The sequence below is a fragment of the Carlito syrichta genome, unplaced genomic scaffold (assembly GCF_000164805.1).
Source record: "Carlito syrichta isolate Samal-C Ts95f unplaced genomic scaffold, Tarsius_syrichta-2.0.1 Scaffold303603, whole genome shotgun sequence".
Lineage (NCBI taxonomy): Eukaryota > Metazoa > Chordata > Mammalia > Primates > Tarsiidae > Carlito > Carlito syrichta.
In genome coordinates, this window is record NW_007247699.1 from 390,178 (window position 1) to 412,045 (window position 21,868).

The 21,868-nt window shown below is 37.9% G+C and overlaps 2 protein-coding genes across 2 annotated transcripts in view; one reads left to right on the forward strand and one right to left on the reverse strand.

Moving 5' to 3' along the window:
* Nucleotides 1–21,868, forward strand: part of LOC103261089 (lipopolysaccharide-responsive and beige-like anchor protein) — a gene marked incomplete at both ends in the record, with an annotated part of 464,304 nt that overhangs the window by 384,431 nt on the left and 58,005 nt on the right. The window lies entirely within an intron of this gene.
* On the reverse strand, nucleotides 2,641–5,295 carry MAB21L2 (mab-21 like 2). Its single transcript, XM_008058702.2, has one exon. The coding sequence runs from the start codon at nucleotides 4,316–4,318 to the stop codon at nucleotides 3,239–3,241; it is 1,080 nt and encodes a 359-aa protein (XP_008056893.1). The 5' UTR covers nucleotides 4,319–5,295; the 3' UTR covers nucleotides 2,641–3,238.

Here is a 21,868-nt window from a genome sequence, read left to right on the forward strand (position 1 = left end):
TTAAAAAATGGAATAATTTACTTTACAGGCTGATAGTTTGTGTGTATGTATATATACACGTACACACACACATTTTGAGTTTATTGGTAGGAGGTTCTTTGGTTTTGTAATCATGTGAATTATTAAATTTTAATGATTCTAAGTATTTCAAAGTAGCTCTTGATGAAAATGTTAAAATTTTATTAAAAACTTTACAAACAAATCATTTCTTAACAAATGTCTTATGTACATTTCCAGCACTTTGTTTCAATATTGCTGTCTTTATTAACACAGTGTTTGGTAGACTGTATGACAAGAAAGCTATGATGGACAAATAGTTTTGAGCTTTATAATTCAGGTAATCGAATGTAGAGAAAGCTTTAATTCTGAAATTGCATCAACTAAAAAAATTTTCTACTTTGTTGCATGGCTGAAATGTCCAAAAATGCATTTTGGTTTCTTTAGGAAAGGAATATTACCAGAATTTCTTAAACTCTCTGATTTCTGGTAATTTCTGAATTTAAGAGAGACTGGAATTTAATTCAGAATATTCTGGTATGCTTTTGGACACATATGGCTTAAAGTCTGAAATTTGATTTAATGTTAAGGTGTCTAATGAACTGTTCTCAAAATTAGAACCTCTGCCAATCTTTAGATTAGGTTCTTTGAAGTCATTGGCTTCTTTGAGGGAAGTTACAACTTTTATTTTTCTCTGATCTTATTCTGTGCAGCATCATTAAGTTAATTTTTTCCCTGTTGCTTGTGAAATATGGATATCTTTTGGTCTAATCAGGAAATGGTCTTGTATCACTACAACCTGCCTAATATTCCAGAAAACAAACCTACTGCCCACTTACATTTAAAATTTTTTTAACCAATTACTAAAAAAATTTTTAAATTTGTCTAGACATCAGTGCTTTAGGGTGTTTTGTAAATGAAGAAATTTATATAAATGAACAAACACATTTATGTTGCTGCAGTGTTTTTCTTTTTCTTTCTTTTTTTTTTTGCGTCAAATTAAATAAGGCAGAAGAAAAAGATCTTGAGATACTGAATTTGGGGGATTTCTGTTTCTTCTTGTCAAGACTGAGAAACTTTTTTCCTGGAATAGTTGGGGGGAGATAAATGCCTAGTGCTCTACATACTTTTGTGAGTGGAAAAGTGGTCATTTTAAGATACCATTTTTATCTTTTAAACTGAACACTGTTCCTTTAAATCATTTTATGCAAATATAAGCACCTATTGCTTGTTTTGAAAGTGTTCTTAAAATTCAGAACATTTTTGCCAGAGAATAAGTTGGTTTTTATTATTTATAAGAATCTGTGTGTTTGTCTAAACCACTTAGTATTACAGTGAGTTCATTCTATACCTACAGAGAGAATAGAAAAATAGATATAATATAGATTGAATGAGATGATTTCAGAATTGATAGGACCAGAGTTTATATTCTTAACAGGACTGTTTTTTCCCAGGGAGTCTTACAACTTAAGCCTACTTGTCCAGTGAACTGGGCTTCAGACCCCTGAGTGGCTTTCTTGTTTCTCATGTCTCTCTGCTGTCCTGCTGCTCATACCTCTGTACGCCCCCTCCCCTACTCACACTTCTTCCTCTGATCTTTAAAATGGCTTTTTTTTAAAAGAATATTTTTCTCTACAACCTCTCATTCATGAATTTTTTTCAGTAAGTTAAAAACTGGGCTAATAGAAAGAATACATTTTGTGTATTAAAGGGTAATAACTGACATGTTCTGTACCTGTACCTCACCATCAGCATAACTAACAGTATATCGTTACCTCCAACATAAAGAAGACAAACCAATTCCTTTGGGATACTTTCAGTTTTACTAATTATTTTATTTTCTGATAAGCTATTTCTTTGCATTAAAAAAATTTGTTAAAACTGAAACACTGAAAGAGTATATTGGTTTGTTACCTTAGAAAAGCAGAAAGAGGAGAGGAAGAGGAAGGTACTTTTCCTATTGGTAAATTCTCAGAACAATAGTTTTTCTTTGGTTATAAAAATGGCATGAATTTCAACAGCTTCAGAATAATTCTTGAAATTTGATAAAAATAATCACACTTATGCCATTTATAACTAAGCCATTTTAAAATTGAAGTAATTTATAAATCTGAATTGTTATTACTTTTTGGTGTGGTTGATTTAACTGCTAAATATTTATTATTTAAAGCTTGGGGACAGCTTGTTGAAGCAAGGTATCAATGGACTTTGTTAACTATTTAGAAAAATTTGTAAATATTTTCTTTGTATTTCGGATTCAGATTGGATTTTTAAAAATTATGGTATAAGAAAGCAAATCTTAATTTTGAATATGAAAGGTTTTTTCCCCTTATTTTAAGCATTAGGGCCAAAATCTTATACAGTTTTATTATTTCAAGTGTAAAATAGATGTTACTTTTAATCTTAAAAATCTACAGAACTAGTGTACATTATAGTTGAATAAAATTAGGATTTTCTCTTTCCTAAGGATTTTGGTGGCAGTTTCTACAGAATTCTACAAAATGTGCTGTATTTTACATTTTGTAAATCAGCGTTCAAGTGGAAATTTCTTGCATTCAGTTTCTCAGGCTTGCTTCTTTATATTGCAAATTATAAACTGTGATCTCACCTGCCTTCATTTAAGAACAATCCACAAACAGTCCATTACAACATAAAGCAATGTTTTTATTACTGTTTTCAACAAGACTTCGGGTGAGGGTAGAGGTGCAAGATAAGGAGGGGCACAGTCTGACATTGGCACTGAGATACATTTCACATCAGTAAAACTTTTTTTAAAAGAGAAATTTTACATATAGTTAAATAATTTTTTCACTTGGTGACAACATTCAGGCAACCCAAAACAATGAAATGAGAGAGAAAGAGAGGGAGAGAAGGGTGGGGGTCGGGAGGAGAGGGCTGGGGGAAGAAGGAACAGGGGAAACTACTATACATTGATTTGAAAATGTACCTTGGGTTTCACTTTGTGGTGGCAAAGCCCGATTGCTTCTTTTGTGTGACCTTTTAAATTCACATTGTTTGGAAGAAAACGATCACTTTTGTGCAAGAACGTGGTTTGTTTTGGTCGGTTTGCTCTCCTTTCGTTGCTGCTTAATTAGCGGGGGTCTTCTGCCCGAGCCCTGCTTGTTTCAGGTGACTCGCGTAAAAGTTTGCGCCCAGAGTTTGTGCTGCCTGCCGCTGGCTTGAGTGTCGGCTGAGCGAGAGCACGCCCGTCTGTGCCGCTTCTCCAGCAGTCCCCGGCCCCCTATAGTTTGTCCAGGCTTTTGGGATTGGTGAGGATTTCCCTGGCCAACCTCCAGGTCTGCTTGGCAGCGCTCTCCAGGGCCGAGTGGGGCTTGCCCTGGAAGAGGTCGAGGTTGGGCAGAAAGTAGTGCGGGCAGCGGCGGCACTGCAGGCAGGAGATGAGCTGCAGCAGGATGCCGTTGAGCCGGTCGCCCAGGCACGACTCGTCCCAGTCCGTCTCCCGCGGGTGCTTCTCGCACTCGTACAGCAGCAGCGTCTTCATGTGGTAGTTGTTGAGCGGCTGGCCCGGCAGCTCCAGGTGGCGGTCCCGCAGCGTCTTCAGCACCGAGAGGCACTTGTTTCGGCAGCCGCCCATCAGCAGGCGGTTCTCCGCCTCGCCGAACTGCAGCACCCAGGCGTCGCTCTCCGCCGAGCTCTGCTTGCCAGTCAGCGAGTAGCACTCCTTGGAGAGCAGGTTGAAGCCTTCGGCCTTGACCTCGGCCACGCGGTTGGGGCCGGGCCAGGGGATGTGGGGCATGGGCCACTGTGCCGCGCTGCGGGGCCAGATGCCGGTGCACTTGAACGCCGGCGTGATCTGCACCACGTAGCGCTCCCGGATGCGCAGCTTGACCTCGCTGGTGTCGGCGATCATCTTGACCACGTCCCGGTAGCTGCACTTGTCCACCGCCTGGGCCACCAGCGTTTGGAAGCGCGAGCGGATCTTGCGCGCCGAGAGGTAGCCGGACGCCGTGATGAACTCGACCCAGAGCGACATGCTCCGCTTGCGCCCGTCGCTCAGCTTGAGCACCGCGCAGCCGGGCAGCGAGCCGTCGTCCACGAAGTTGAAGACGCCCATCTGGTTGAGGTAGAGCACCACCTCGAACTCGGTGGGCGAGATGACCTCCAACCCCTCGTAGCGGGCGTCGATCTCGCTCAGGGAGCTGATGAAGCGCGGCTCCTGCACCTCCACCTCCTTGAGCACGTCCGAGACCACCTTGCAGACCTCGCGGATGGTCTTGGCGATGGCCGCCTTGCGCGCCTGGCAGCGCTCCGTGTAGTATTTGTTGAGCTGGTAGACCAGCTTGGCCTGCGCGGCGATCATGTTGGGGCACAGGTCCGGGCTGTACACCGGCGTCTCGCAGTACGTTGAGGGATCCAAGGCTCGCCGCTGGTGGTGGCCCTGCGGCTCTCCCGAGAGGCGCTGCGTGCCCGAGCCCCGCTTCCACCCTCGCTTCCACCTGGGCTGGCCGGCAGCGCCTGGGGCCGGCCCGCGCGTTCCTTTCCTTCTCTCGCAACTTTTTTTCTTCTGCAGAAGATTAGGGGGGAAAGGGTGATTTTTTTTTTCTTTTTGAAAAGAGAAAAAGTACCTCCTGGGACTTTTTTGCTTTCCCTTGATGTGTAAAGTAAAGATGACCTTGTGCGAGAGATGGGGGTCGGGAGGTGGAGAAGGCGAGAGAGAAAAATTCAGGTTGCCAAGAGGTTAGGCTCAGAAGTCTGCATCCGAGATTGCCCAGAAATCTGGAAATGAGGGCTTTTAAGTGCCAAAGTAAATTTAAAAATAGAAGCGACGCATTCAGGGGTTCATTCTTAAACTCTTCCACGCTGGCAGGACGTCTTCACTCGGCTAGGTGAGCGCCTTCCTCCTCGCCCTCCCCGGTGGAAGGTGAAGGGTGCAGGCGTCGTCCAGAGCCCCGCCAACTCGGCCGCCGCACGCGCGCAGCTTTGCAGACGCCCCGCAGTCCCCGCGTGCTGGTCGCGTCTCTGCTCCGGGGTCGTGTTGTGGCAGTTTCCCTCTTTTCCTACTGGAGGCGTTGTTTGCACTGGGTCGGTTTGTTTGTGGTGGCTTCTTCTTGTCTTTCTCTAGGTGCAAACCGCTGGAAGTTGTTTGATATTCATTTCTGCTTCGTAATTTATACTTTTGGCCCTCACAAAATCTATTTTAGTGTGACGAAGTCGTTGCTTGCGTTGCATCTGGGATGTAGTTACAACGATTCAGGGTTTTTCTTCTCCTCCTCTAGGTTGCTTGTACGATTCCACTTTCTGAGTCGTCTCTCCCTCCTCCCCACTTCTCTCTCACCCCTCCCCCTCGATCCCCTCTCCCTCGAGTCTCAGTGTCTGTCTCTCTCTCTCTCAAACCCCTCCTTCCCCCTCTGTCTGCCCTCCCCCCGTCTCTCTCCCTCTCTCTCTCACTCTGTCGTCTCTCTCTGTCTCTCTCTCTCTTTCCCTCGCTGCTTCCTGGAGTTATTTAGTTTATGAATGGTCCCAGGGCCATCATGAGGGGGGTGGAGCTTCAGTTCCTACAATCGCTATCCGAGCTGTCAGTGCTTTAGCCAATCCGAGAGAGAAGACAGGCACGCTTGGCAAACGGTAGCAGCCACCACTGCACTTGATAAAGAAAGGGGGCAATGAGAGAAGTAAGAAAATAGGAGGCGATAGTAGAAGTCAGATGCTTGCACACGTTTCACAACCCCCTCTTCTTTATCCTCCTCTCTTACCAGTTGCAAAGAAGAAAAAGAGCGTCTGTGCAGAAGGGACTTTCCTGGAGGTGGCTGGAATAACTCGAGGGAGAGTAGCAGTGGTTCAGAAGGGTTCATTTAAAAAAAAAAAAATTCTGTCAACATTGTGCAGAAGAAGGCGCAAACTCGAACGACAAACTTACTTCGGCAAATGGGAGGAGAAAGGAGAATCTGGGAAGGGACCTGCTCCTCCTAGGTCTTTTCCTCCTGAAAGTCTCCCTGGTTCTCCTCCCCTCGTTGCCAAGAGCCAGAGCAGTTGCTGTATGTGTGCACCAGTGGGGGCTGCAGTGGACACGGGGTGAGGGTTTGTGACCATAAATCTCTGCAGGCATTTCTGTAGCTGTGGAAAACCGGGCAGGGCAAAAACTAGTCCAGACACCTTGTTGGATAATTATTTTATAATTAAGGTTCAGCTATATTTAATGCCATTATTTTAGGGTTACAAGAACTTACCGTTACTAGAGAGAAATTATCTAAGTTGTGAGAAATGGTGCAGATTTATAGGTGGTAGAATTTGGTGAGATATACTTTCAAATTATAAAAGTAAGCTACTAAAATTGTTTCATACTAAGTGAAAATAAAGGGGGAAGTAAATGAGAACTTGAATTAAAGTTGTCTTAAAATGTTAGCGTTGTAAATCTAATTTTGAATATATTTTCAGACAGTACAGAGTTTCATTTGTAAAGTGATTTTCTTTTCATAATTGATTCTTGCTTTTAAAAGACTTCACTGCTTCAAAAATCTATAACTATCCTGTTATTGATTACGCAGATGGCTTCACTCCTTCCTAGGCATGAAACTCACGCATGTGCCTTTAGTGTATACATTATCCTTAACAAGCCTTAGCCTTTCATACTTGTGAATTAAAAAAAAATTAAAAACTGTAACATTGTTTCTGATTTGCTAAGTATTCAGGGTTTGTGTTTGAACCTAGGGTGTCTGGATTCTGAGTCTTTTTAGCACATGTCAGGTAGAGGTGTTTATTTTTAGCTTGATTTTGGGAGGTTATATTCCAGCCCTAGGTTATGCGATAAAAGTAAAACTCCATGAAGCCGTTTGGGTAAGGCTTCGTGTTGGAAAACCTGCTAGTGCGGCTTTTGCACACCCCCTTGGGAGGGCTTGACTTGGCCTCTTAAAGTCCAACCAGGTGACCCTGAATTCAGTCGCACAGGAAAGTTTATTTTTCTCCATCTACTTGGTGTCAGACGCTTGGACTTTTGGTGTTTTTCCCGCGTATCTGGTGCGGACCACAGGCAGCCTGTCGCCCCTCCTCTCCCTTTGCCAAAAGTTCCTTTCTAAAGAGTGTTTGTTTGCTTGCTTGCTTGCTTGCTTGCTTTAAAAATCAACTCGGATTCATTTTTTGGTCTTCGTGGCGAGGAATTAGGAAGAGCGGTCAGAAGTAAGCGTAAGCGAAACTCTGGGACTCGGCGCTTTGGTGAACTTCTCCGAAGTGGCGGGGCTGGGCGGCCGCGGGCTCCAGCCCTCGAGGAAGCCGCGCGCGTCCGGGACGCCCCGCTGCGAGGGACGGAGCGCGGCCGCGGGGTCCGCGCGTGGGCGCCCCGCCCGTGGCTCCGGCGCTCCGGGAGGCACTCCGGCCGGGAGGCGCGGCTGCCGCGGGGAGCTCTGCGACCCTCCGGGAGGAGACCCGCGGCCACGTCTCCCCTGGGCGGTCGCTGGGCGGAGACTGGTGGCAGGGATGGAGGGCGCAGAGCCGGCCCTCCGGCCCTGCAGGCGGTCGCTGCTTCGTCGTCTCTGGCTCGCGGGTGGCTGGAACCCTGCGCGTGCCCCGGCCCGGCCCGCGACGCTCCCGAGAGTGGGTGTCCGCCGGGAGCTTCGGGGGACAGTTAGCCGCTCCCCGGCCCCCTCTCTCCTGGTGGGGCGGACACCCCGCGCCACCTCCGCCCGCGGCTGTGTGGAGCACGCCCAAGTTCTCTCGCACCCTGGTCCCCACGGTTCTCCACTTGCACCTACCGAGGCTGAAGGATGATAAAACGTTACAAATGTTTTGGTTTAAAAACAATTCATTACCAATTTACCCTGTCTAAGGTAGATGCTCTAGTAAATAATAAATCAGTTAAACAAAGGCGACTTTAATTTATGGCCGTGGTACTAATTAGAAACATCATTCGAGCAATAAACTTAAACACTTCCAGCAAATACCGCTCCGCTCGCCGGCGCGCCTCCCCTCCCCCCCGCGCGGCTGCCCGGGCTCCGGCAGCAGCTTCAGCTGCGCGCGCTGGCTGGCGGATCCTCTCTTCCTCGAGTTGAATAATTGAAGGGGGAAACGGCATCCGAGGAGGCTGTAATTGAAGAGCCCCTGTCACCTCTGCTTTTATGTATGTTAGCATAGAAGTCCATCAGCAGCTCCTTGATGGTGTATTAAAACGAAGTGGCAGCTCCTTCTGCAGGAGATACCATATTCTATTAAAGGAGACCAAGTGAGAGAAAGAAACTCGAGAGGCTAAAAGGCACTTCAAGTCTTCAGACCGATTGATCTGTGTTCTCTTGTTATAATCCGTCTCATCATACTTGAGTTAATGAGGCAAAGGAGGGGGTGCGAAATCTGATGGTCCTTGACAAATTCATTAGGGAGGCTGCAGGACATTTTATTTGACTGTTAAACATCTTGTTTGTTTGGTTTAGGCAGTGCCAACATCAGCATGCTTCTGCCCAGGGCTGCGGTGCTGGCTGGCTGCAGGGCATGCCTAAGAAGGGGAGGCAGGAGGACAGCCAGGGTGGGATCTGAACGCTGTGTTTGGGTTGCGGCTTGCTCACAGCCTTCAGACTTCCTTAGGCTTTATCTTTTTCATCGTTACGTTAGGAACATTTATAGGAGTGTAGGTGATAATGCCGAGGTGAGCATACTTTTAGTTACTATAAATTAAAATGTGCATATGTTTAAAACTTTAGTCTGACAATTTCCCTGTCAATCCCTTTTAAAATTCTAGTTAGGTTATAGTAATTACTATAACTACGTTTTGAGAAATGTGAATGTTTAAGGTACAGAAAAGTAGCCGGGTTACTTGTTACATGCTGTTTTTACTAGATCGTGATTAAATAAACTTTTAATAATTGAATTTCCTCTTTCATTGAAACTCTTACGGGGACAGAAACTTGAAAAAAAAAACTGCAAACGTTTTCAAGAGAAAATTGGTATATTTTAATTTGAGGACAGTTTTATACTTAAAATTAGAAGCATAACTGTATAATGGTGCTAAAATAAGGTCATGAGTTGACAATACTTTAAAAAGTGAAAATATTTCTAATTGAGAAATAATGGACAAACTAGATTGCTGACTTTATATTTTTTTATCTTAAGACAGTATTTGATTGTCTCAACATTTTCTTGAAATGTAGTAAATAATCCATTTGTGATACTTGCTTGCATAAATTCAGTTATATTTTCCTTCAGGATTGGCTTAAACAGCCTCAGCTTAAGTGCTTTGAGAAAGAACCCTGTCTTCCATTTATAGGAAAACAGTATGGGAGAAAAAAGAAAACTAATGCCCTTTGCCTGTCATTTTTATACATTCCTGCACTGCTGATGAAGCTTGAACTGCTGCAGGGAATGTATGGATTTGAAAAGAAATGATTCAGTAGTTCATGTTGTGTTTCTCAGAAGCAAAACCAAACTAATGGCTGAAGTCAGTGCTTCTGTACTCTGACAGTTATAATCCTGTTTACGTTTCTAGAGAATACAGAATCTTTAAACTGTTTTATTTTTTGCTGATCTTTACTTAGAAATGTGTTTACTGAGTTAAACTTTAGTGCATTTTTTTATCTTATCAGATCAGTGAGGCATAAAAGCTACCTATTATTTTATTATCTGTAGAGATAATATATAAAATATATAGTAATAATCTATATAAATAATCTACTAAAGAGTACACAAATTTTAGATTACATGAATTTATTTTCCAGGAAACATTTAGGAGCATTCCAAAAATAATCAGATTATTGATTTAAAAGAAATTTCTCTGAAGGATTTATACTTTTTTGGAAAACATAGGACCACATGTTTACCAGTATAGTCATATCCATTAAAATCTAACTTTGAAACATCTATGATGTTGCTAAATTTTTAGTTCTTATATACTTAATCATTCTACATAATTATAAAAATGCTTTATTTTTTTAAAAAAAACAAAATTCTTTTTTTTTTGGTCAAAATATAAATGGGGAAATAAGACACTATTAAAGTTAAAAATTACTTCAGTAAAAACAAAAATTAAATAACCCAAATATGATTTGTTAGTGTATTAGTTGGTAAAACTTTATTGAAATAATTATATTTAAATATATGTAAGAAGATTTAACAGTTGTCAAGATTATACTTTCCACATTATAAGTCAAAATAAAACTACATTCTCTTTTATTATCTGTCAGACGATCTAATTTTCCAAAACTCTGAAGTGTCATAGAGATTGTTTCTAAGCTATTGATAATTATTATTCTGGAATCAATCTAAAATAACCAGTAATTTAATGTTGGCCTTGAGCAATGCACTGTAGTGACTTTTAATAATTTAAAATGGTCAAGCATACTGTTGAAACAAGTTATCTTTTCCCCTCTCAAAATAGCTTTTTTTTTTTTTTTTAAAGTCTTGTAATTTCTCTAATTGGTAACCCAAGGGTATTGTTCTCATTTGAACAGTTTGAACTTAAGATAATATTATGTCAGGTGAAAGCAATAGCTTTAATTTTATATAGTAAGCCTAAAAATCTGTACTGAAAATGAAAGCTTTTATGTACTTTTGATGAGTATTGTTTTGTGGGCCTTTTAAATTTGTTTGGATTACCTTGCGTAATTCACAAGATTAGTAGTGTTTGTACCCATTGGACTTTTACAAGTATAGTTATTATATTATATAGTGGGATGAGAAACTTGGGCATATGATACATATTATGTTTTTCCTAAGTTGAATAACAGCTGCATGAATTATTTTTACATAATTTCATCTCACCAAAATATAGAATGATAGAGTAAGGAACTTATACTCAAGAAAATGGAAGTAGGTAGCTTTTGGTGTGACCAGAAGTAAATACCATTGTTTGTTGAGCGAGGATATGAAATGTAAGTGCATTCAATTTAATCCAGCATGTATTTTTTTTAGAATGTTTCATGGAACTTTCTATATTCTCATGTATGTTAGCATATGTCTTTTGTCCTTACCAATAAATCATGTAGCTTTTTCTCATTTTAAATACACATTTTTGAGTTGTAGCAACTGCATTATTTTATTTCCATGTGTAGTTAAGTGGTTCTGAAAATTTAGGACACTTTCTTTTCTTGTCTTTCCTTCCCTCCTTTTTTTAAAAAGGCAATTTGAGCTTATTGTATTATGAGGTAAATATTAAATTTTACCTGCCAAATAATTTTGGCTTTCATAACTCACTGTAGTCTTCAGATAAATCAGTGCTTTTGGTAGAACTAACTCTTAACTTATTAAGAAATGATCATATAATTTGTGGATCAGTCTTTGTGTCTTTTCTAGTAGATACAGAGTCTACTGGACTACTGGAGTAGAACCAGTAGAACCAAACTCTGCTGGTCTTTAATAACTCTCCCTGAACACCAGGACAGTCAGAATTGAATTTAATACTAAAGAAAATCAAAAGCCCATGTTATGGTTTAAACAAGGTGTGGTTTCTTTTGTTTATGAAATTAATGTTCATGATTCACATTATGTAGAATATTTCTTGGGATCTTAAAGCCATCCCCTTTCTACTTTCTCCTGCGATCAGTGCCAGACATTAGTGAAACAGATGCCTGAGATTAGGGATGTAAATTGTGCAGGTACTGAGCTGCCTTTAGCTTAAAATATAAGATTTGGCATTATTGTCTATATTTCTTTCAGGTCATATGAGACATTTTGTGGGCCTATGTTTAAAATTATTAGTTAAGCATGTCATATGGGTAGGTTTTTGTCTTACTTTAGGAAAAGTAACCATTTTAAACATGTTATTTTAAAATGTATTGGTTCTACAGCACTCCATCTAGATTATTATTAATAATAGTAATTTGGCATTGATCTGCTGAGATTACAGGACATTTTTAATGGACTTTGAGTTACTTTTAATGGAACTGTTAAAAATCTAGCCTGTTTTGTCCTTCAACTATTGTGAGTTAGAGTAAATGTGGTGTGCAGAGAGGTTTCTCTGATTTCTTGTAGTGGTTAAACTACAACAACAAAAATCCTTCATCGGCTGTAGTCTATGTATAGAAGACATCTGTGTAGTATAAATGATATAATATTTGATGATCTAAGGAATAGAAACTTTTCCTTTAACCATCTGAAATAAAACTAGGATATAAAACAGCCATCTTGGCCCATGGGCATCAAGGTTCCACCAGTCTGTTTCTTTTCTTTATTTTCCCTATCTTCCCTTATTATCTTTAGCTCCTAAAGAGTCATTCTCTTATTTTCTGACTGGTTTTGTCTGTAGACAAAATCTGGGTTAGTAGGTTTAAATCAGTCTAGATAGAGTAAAAATCTTTGATCTATGGCTGTGACTGTTTCCAAATGATTTGCTTGCTGGGATCAGACACTATCCATGCCCTTTCACTTTACTATCAGCAAGGTACACACAAAGGAGCTGAAAGGCAACCAGATGCATGGTTAATCATCATATTAGGTCAGTAAAATGTTCCAGCCATACTTAATTAGGTCTTCTATTTCTAATAGTTATTTGTTCTATATTAACTTTGTTAAAAGCTCTACAAATTATCTAATTATTTTCTGCAAATTGTCAAAAGTTTTTGTAAATTATAGTATCCATTAAAAATATATGATACAAATGTATGTATTTAAAAAATATATATATGGTTGTTACTGTCATGTAGTTTACCTGGATAGATAAAGAGAGACAGTGTGAGAGAGTATCAACAGAGCATCAGTCTAGAAAACAAATAGCCTTGAATTTTTGTCTTAGCTTCATTATCTGGGTGACCTTGGTCATGTAATTATCTCTGCCTATCATCTTGTCAATTGTTAAATGAGGGTTTTGGACTAGGCAATCTCTTCGTGATACAAAAGTATAAAATTTTTCACCATAACATGACTAAATTTGTTGTTGACATCTTTGTTAGTTTATTTTAATCAGAAGTCTTTCTGAACAATTGTAGATTTTCAGTGCTGCTCTAAGGTAGGTATATGAAAGTTTATAACATAAAAAAATCATAAATAAGAGTAAGCTTATATATATTTTAGACTTATAGAAAAAATGTAAGAATATAGATTGGAGACAGTTGTGAAGAACATTGAAAGTAGCAACTTGGAAAAAATTCTAAGAGCATACTAATTATTGCTTGATAGGAGTTGGATCATAAACCTGTGAAAATAAATTATGCATTCTTGTATATAGAAAAATGATACGTGTTTAAAGGTTTAGACAGGGTTAGCAGGGTTGCTTTTTTTTTCCCCCCTAAAAAACTTAATGGACTCTCGATGTTTTGGACATTTTCATTAAGATTAGATATTCTGTAAATATTAGTTCTTGAAACCAAAGCAAGTTTCATTTCACGATTAATGTTAAAAAAAAAAGAAAGAAAGAAATGATCAGTGTTCTCTTTAGAAAAATGACATTGTGCTAAGCAACTGTGATATTACCAAGTTCACACTGTGTTAAAAGAAAGATCTGAGCAGGGAAGTGGTTCTCAAAACATGAGTCACTATAGAAAGGAAAGTTTTATTCTACTTTCTTGTGCTTTTCACTTGTTTTCATCAGAAGATCTGACAAGCATAAAAGTGTTAACATCTTTTATTTTACAGATGTTCTTAGTTTTCCCTCAAACTGTAAAAGATGCTGTATCAGAGTAGCATGGTAGGAAATAATTTCAACACCTCCCTTCACTTATGCAATAACTTATTATTTGTCTAAGCTTGTGGATATTTTTGGAGGAAAGGAAATGAGGCAAGAAAAGGTAACATTGAAATCTAATTGTTCTCATTTCAAGATATAGACCAATTAGTCTGTCTAATGTCTTATAAATTAATTAGTTCTAAAACTCGCTTTAAATTGGCTTAGTTGAGTTATTTTTACTTATGTACAATGGTCATTGGAAGTTCCTCATTAATGCAGTAGGGGTGCCAAGTGACCACTGAGAGAATTGTTGATGGACACTCTGTGGGTTTGCAAAGTGCAAACCTAAAAGGCTGAGAGATGAGAAATGCATTGCTGTTTGTGAATTTATGTTTTATCTCACTTCACTTGAAAATTTATGAGTAACGTGGCTTAAGGGTGCTGGAGTTGTGTGTTCCAGGGCTTGCCCCTACTGATAACACCCTTGTTGGCGTGAAAGTGCAATGCAAATTATGACAGTTACAACCTTCTGTTTTGTTTAACCTGTCAGTAGATTTCCTGGCTCAGTGCTGAGGGCAATGGTGTGTTCAGCTAGTCCATATTCACCTAAACTTAAAAGGTCAGGTTTCTACAGGCAAGCCTAGTCAAAGCCTAATTGATGAGGAGGGCAGGGAGACAGAATTTACTGTTCTGTTGGCTAGTTTCATATCGTTAGGTTGTCCTGAAAGCATCAGGCAGTCACAGCCCCTTTCATGTAAGTGCTGACCCTAGACAGGAGCTGACAATCAAAGGAGGCAGCCACAGGAACCAGTGCAAGTAGGCTATTGATTTTTCAGTTAGGTCTAAGTAGTTTGTAGTATGGGTAATGGGTGACAGAGGCAGGTATGTCATTATCAATGAGCTCCAGAACAGTAGCGACAACCCTCCCTCATATTTCCTTCAGCACTGACAGTATGCATCCAGAGGCGGTCAATAAATCGCCCAACCTTTAACTGACAAGTGACTCAGAGGTTTAGGTTGAAGAGTGGAAGTTACAGAGCTAAACTTCTCTACTTGAGCATGTACTACTAGCTCTAGCCATGGAATCAGCTATTATACTGTTGCAACTTTTTGAAGTTTTGGTTTGGTTAAGTCCGTCCAACTCTGAAAATCAGAATTTATGCTTAAGTATTTGGGGATTTAAGAAGCATGTTCACTTAGATATAAATGAGCCAATCACTTATCATTGTATTCTGCAAAGATAATCGTTAGGTTATAATGGTATAGGCTTGCTTTTATTTTAGGCTAGCTCCTTATGTAATCAAAGATATTCCTATTGTAAAGGTTCAGTAGTTAGAAATTCTCTCTCAAAATCCATTTTAATTCATAATCTCATAAATATTTTAACTGCTGACTAGTTTTAAATTGGGGAATATAACTTGAACCATTTGTAAGTGTAACAAAGCAGTTGCTATTTGACCTTAAGATTTGCTTTATATTATTTTCACAGTAAAATGTCAGAAATAGAGGGATCACTTAATGATTAAAGTTTTAAGAATTATGGCTGCTTCTGAATTTAAAAAGAAATTAGGTTGATTTTTGCTTTCAAAGTATTTCATGTAGATATTTACATTTCAAGAAGATACAGTTTATGTTCACATAAACACAAAAGTGTAACAGGTTTTGAATAAGAGTACAAATGTTCTAAAAGTAATTTTAAATTATTTGGAGATACTTTAAATTAAAGCAGTCTCTATTTTGTTACAATATATAAATAATATAAAGAGAAATAATATTTATAACTAGAAGTGGGAGTTTGGTTTGTACCAGGATCCTTGCAAACTATCACATGCTTACATTAAAAAAAAAAAACCACTTTAAACGGATTGAAATAAAACAGAAAGTAAATGTTTTTGAAAACTTCCTTAAATAACTTATCGCTGTGATATCTTGTTTAACACTGTGATATTGTACAGAACCAGAGTTTGTCTGTGGTGTCATCTGGCTGGAGAGTATTCTGCAAGGCCACATGAATCATTTTCATTTGTCCAATACAATGAAAAATTCCATTAAAAAAAAAAAAACTTTCCAACAGGTTAATTTACACTGAAGGTATGTATGCCTAAATATCTTAAGTTTACAGTGACATGCTTCTTTTTTTTTTTTGAGTTGGAATCTCACTCTGTCGCCCAGACCGGAGTGCAGTGGCCGCTCCTGGCCACCGCAGCCTCGACCTGCTGGGCTCCGGCGATCCTTCCGCCTCAACCTTCCAAGTAGCCGGAATTACAGACACGCGCTCCCATGCCCAGCTGATTTTTTGATTTATTGTAGAGATGAGGTCTCGCTGCCCAGGTGGGTCTCGAACCCACGGGCTCAGGCAATCCACTCACCTCAGCCTCCCAAAGGTGAGGGATTACAGGCTGAGCCACCGAGCCCGGCTGACATGCTTCTTTTTTAAGAAATAGAAAATACAAATTTGAAATCTACTGACAGATGGCTACTATTGAAGTGCTGTTTTCTTAGTCTTAAAGAAGCTTTATTAAATGTTTCTAATATTTAGGGAAGACTATTCATATCTCTTGAATTAGTCACTTTTTGAGGCTTATAGATTTTTAAAGTAAGATTCCTTTTAGAATCACCGTTTTTCTTTGCTGTGTACTAGTCACTGACTTCATCTGTGGTATTCTGTTGGATTAGATGGAATGTTTAGCTACGGCTTGTTCAACCTCTGTATCATTAGCTGTATGGGTAGAGCTGCTTCTGCTTTAGTTGCAATCTTTTCTGAATATGAGATGTTTCTTCAGGAATTAAAAAAAAAGCTGCAGAAAAGGGGACAAATTAAATTTTCATGAAAGAAAATCCTAATCAGCAGTGACAGTGTAAGAGAAAGATGATTGCCACTTGGTCATTGTGGAGAGGCACTTAAATTTGGTGTCAGTGCTTCTGTTAATGATGACTAATGTCTTTCTTGGAACAAGTGTATGCTCAAACATACTGCTACAGCCTAGAGAGAGAGAGAGCTCAGCAATAGGCCCAGTAAGCAAAAGCATTAGGTGTCCTCAAACAAAGCCTTCTCACTGCAGTTGGTTTAGTAGTCTCTATTACTAGAAAAATGCAAACATAAGTCTGAGGCACATAAACACAAATTTTAAGCATTTTTTTGTCCAGTACTGAGATACCATTTTAAAATTAAAAGCTAAAGAAATCAAGGGATGTTATTAAGTTATGCTCTATTTTGTCACTTACAGCAATAGGGACATATATGGTATTGCACAGAATCGCGTGTGTTAAGAAAGTTTTAGAAAGAAGAAAACTTAAAACAGATTTTTATCATACCACATTGCTGTATCTTGAATAAATAAATGCTTTATAGTTACAAAAAGAATGAATGACTCAAAAGATCTTTTAATCTTAAATATATTGCTTACAAAAAGAAGATGACATGTGTTATTTCTTCAGCTTTTCCCCAAAGTGTAAGACCTTTCAGAAGGGCATTTGCAATGCTTGTCATATTTCTTCATATACATCTTATTGGCCTGACACATCTTGAGAACCCTGAGAACACAGATGTCATTGCATTCAGACAACACTAATTACTCTGGGATTTTTGCAGCCTCAGTGCCTGCATGTAACTGTCGATTATGATTGTTCATGCAGCCTACGGTAGGGACACTTTGCACATGAAAATAGTGAGACACAAAAATAGTGAGACAGGCCTTTTAGTCCCCTATTGTTCTCCAAAATAACTTGTACGAAAAAAAATTCCTGACACATCAATTTCATTCAGTATTTTAAATTTGAACCATGTTTTGGCAACATTTTCCTTCCTGAAGTTCGTGTGTTATGCTTTAGTGTTCAGTGAAATCTATTATCCATCTGTTCTTTAACCTTCTTGAACAATCTTCTGTATTACTTTGTCTTCAAGCTTCATGGAAAATTTCTTTATGCAGCTTATAGTTTGCAAGAAACACTAATTGTGGTATGAGTGTTTGGAAAGTGGCAGTGCAAAACAAATATGTATGATGTGTTCTTCTGGTGTGCGATTTAATGTTTAATGAGAAGCTGCAGCAAATATGGTTAGTCTCAATTTAGATAAGTGCAATCATCTTATGCTTTTAACACAGGTCAGTTCTTTTCTTTGTTTAATTTTCTCTGTAATATTCTGGGTTTCAGTTGATGATTCATGGTGTTTAGATGGTTTTGAAATATCAGAGGTCAAACAGTGGTCAGATCTGGGCCCTCACTGTTGAATGTAAAGACCAAATACATGTTTTGATAAAAAGCATAATCTGTGTTAATTACCGATTGGAAAATAAAAAGCTCCAATAATGTGACTTCATATGCTGATGAAGCAGAATTGAAGCAGCTTGATCAAAGATGTATGATGAGATAAAACTGCAGTCTCTGCTGTACAGTTATAGTAATTATGACTAATGAACCGTCCAGTCTGGATGAAATGGCATGCCCACAGGGACTGTGTCCAATCAGTTGTGACTTATGCAAGCTGAACAAATCATTGATGAGGTTCCAGCTTCAGAAGTATACTCTTTATTATTAATATCACTTTTGTTTGTGCAATGTAAAGTGATAGGAAGTTATCTAAATTTAGTTAAATATAGAATATAGTCTTTTTTCATATATTTATTTATAGTCAAACACATTTATTGTGATGTCTGCTTTTCCTCTTGTTTCTTAAATACACTTATATCACTATTCTAACAGTGTTGTGACTACCTGCTTGTCCTTCTGTTGTATCACTCCTGAAGACTCCCCTTTTAGAGCTGTTTACTTTTGTCAGGGCCTATTGTTCACCAACAAGATAGATATTGGAGAGATGCTTCTACAATAATAATAGCAACGCATATGAAATATTTACTGTGAGGCAAACACTGTGCTAAGTGTTTTACAAATATTAACTTAACAGAGTATTAAAACATACCTTTGAGGTAGGAGCTACATATTTTCACCATTTTATAGATGAAGAAACCAAAATGTGAGAAGATTGAGTAACTTTCATTGGGTTACATGCTTTTATAAATCTTGGATTTCCTTGTGGAAGGTAGTCATATTCTTTTCACCCAAATCTACTTCTAAATTATCCTTGCTTTCCCTTTTTTCAACCAGGATTAATTTTCTTGTTGTTTTCTGACATCTGTCAAAATTGTAGGGCACTTAAAAACAGAGTTCATTTGCAGATCTACAATACCAGTTTCATTTGGTGTATTTTAGGTGAGTAGAGCTTTCAGGATAGAGTTTAAGAATAATGCTTTTGATATGAATATATATCTACAATGTGTACATTTGATGCAATCTTGAAAGTGTTAAATCTTTAAGTGGTAAAGAGAAAAAGTCTACTCATTTAAAAGAAAATGAAGATAAAGTACAGGTGTAGTGCTGGTAAAATAAGCTTCGTCAGTTTTCTTCTGGGATTATCTACATGAAAGTATTCTCTTCAAACCAGGTATGCCTAGTCCTCATCTTAATGTTTTCTTAGTTCTAGTACTTTACATGCTACCTTCTAGATAGTAGATATTCAATCAATATTTGTGGAAAGAAGGAAGAAAAACTTTTCAGCGATTTAGTAATTCAATGATTTCATCAAACACATGCTTAGAAAAATAGAATGGTTGCCAGCTCCAATTTTCATAAGGGTGTCTCCTGTGTTTTCTAAGATTCTTATAGCTTGAGGTTTTACATTTAGGTCTTTGATCCATTTAGAATTAATTTTTGTGTATGGTGATTACGTAAGGGTCCTATTTTAATCTTCTGCATGTGATCAGCCAGTTTTCCCTGCACCATTTACTGAGTAGGTTCTCCTCTCCCCAGTGGTTGTTGTTAAGGCTTTTGTCAATGATGAGTTGGTTGAGAAATTTAGGCTTTGCTTCTGGAATCTCTATCATGTTCCATTGGTCTATATTCCTGTTCTTGTACCAATATCAGGCTGTTTTGATTACTGTAGTCTTATAGTAAAGTTTAAAGTCCGAAAGTATGATACTTCCTGCTTTGTTTCTTTTGCTAAGGATTGTTTTGGCTATTTGTGGTCGTTTATTTTGCCACATGAATTTCTGTATATCATTTCCTGCTCTGAGAAGAATGATGTTGGTAATTTAATGGGTTTTGCATTGAATCTGTAGATTGTCTTTAGTAGGATGGACATCTTAAAAAAAAAAGAATAGAATGAAACAGGCTTTCATTATGCCATTATGCTTTAAAATTCTTAGAACCTTACCTAATCAACTTTATTTTTCACTAGCCACCAATATAAAGTCTTTGTCTTTTCAGACTATCTTTCTTGAGTCTTATCATGAGACATCCCAAAGAACTCTCTTTGAACTGATGTTCCAGTTATCATTAATCTCAACCAGTTTAATGTATGTTTTAGTTTTGGGTCTCTCCCCTATCTTATCGTCTACATATTCCTCCCCTTTTATTTATCTTCTAATATGAAAAGTTATTGGAAGACAGGTATCATGTTATTTACCTGATAGCATTACATGACTAGGTACATAATACATGCTCAATAAATACTGTAGATTGATTGACAAATTTGAAACTTTCTATAACAGATTTCTGTCTATCACTAAGTTCAAATTGTTAATATATTTCCAGAGTTAATGTTGAGAAAGCCTTTCAAAACTCAATTGAAATGAGATGATAGGAATAACACACCACTTAACTGAGCTCTTATCCTGAGCTAGCGGCTATGCTAAGTACTTTGTCATAATCTTCTCAATAAATCTATAATGAATTATATCCTATTATTATGCCTAACTATATAGAAACCAAGGTAGAGGGAGCAAATAACTTATTTTATTCTAAAGCTAGGAAGTGGCAAAGCATGACTTGCAAAATGTTGAGAGTTTATTTTAAAGCCATCAGATTGTTATTGATATCCTGTCAATGCCATTCTGAATCCCCCCTTTGGCTATTGTCTATGGCAGTTCTTCAAATAATTTTTGCCTTCTCATAAAAGATGTTCATTGCATCCCCTATCTTTTTCTTGTCTTCACAAGAAACTCCAAAGCATTCCTGTATCCCATTAATTTTCATAAGAGGTGGGTAGAACCTTGGTATTCTACTCTGAAATGTTGTGACATGATTAGATAATGCAGAAAGAACTGGAGCTCTTTGGCTCATGTTTTTGTTTTTAAATACATGGAGGGCCAAGTAACAAGTATTATTATCTTCATTTTAGGTAAGTTTTAAGAAAATGATTGGAGTGTAAACTATGTGAGATAGTCATTATTAGGAAATTTCCAAAGTAATTTGTAGCAAATCATAGCAGAACTACTTGAAACTTAAATCTGTTTTTAAAGTGATTGGCAGTTAATCCATGGCTGTTCATGAAACATGGAAATGGAGTTAATAAAATGCTACATATTTTATACTTAGGAAACATTGTGGCTTATAATGAGTCTTTATACAAAACTGAAACCACTATATTATCAAAGAGGAAGCAGTTTACCAAATATAGTATGCTTGCAGAAATAAACTGACATCAGATTCAATTTCTGATTTGATTTTAGCTTTTACATGGAAGATGATGGCATTCTATTTCATAAGTGCTGAAGTGGTTTCTGTGTGTATTTTTAAAAGTCATATCTATATATTGTGATTGCGAGTGTTTGGTTATTCAAGTTCTCAATAAAGGTCAATTTATATTTAGCTTAAAATTTTGCCAATATTATGTGTCAATAGTATTTGTCAATACTATTTGTATTAGTGAAAACATTTTAGTGTGAAGTCAGTATCAGTTACTGATCTTCCTTTAACTTTTAAAATTAAAAGTATAACTTTTCTAGATAGCTTAATTGGAAATCTTTAATTGAAAGAATGTTCAATACAATCCTAAAGTAACTTATTTTGAAGTTAGCTTTTATCTTACACCTTTGATTCTTTCAGATATAATTCAGATATTATAATTTAATTTTCAGAGCTCACGAAAGAGCCATATGATTTTTTTCTTTGCAGGTTTCTTATAGGATAATGAAAATGGTAGATTTATATATTTGACTCTGTTATATATTTTTAAATAACTTAGTTGAATATAGCTTTACTGTATTATATTAAATATTTTATGTGTTAAAGACATAAACCAGAATTTCATCATGTGTAGTTTGTATTTTGCCATGGAACTTGTCACGGGAATTGCTTGGAGAGTTGCCATGTTTAAATATATATATGTTATATAACATATATATATATAAAACCATTGGATATATGCTACTGCCCCACAATTTGTGTGTGATCAATATAAAACATGGATTTTAAAGAGAGTTTAACACTATGATATTTCAGCCTTGTGTGTGATCCTAATACTAATAAGTCTTATTGTTGTTAGATTGCAAAGGTCTC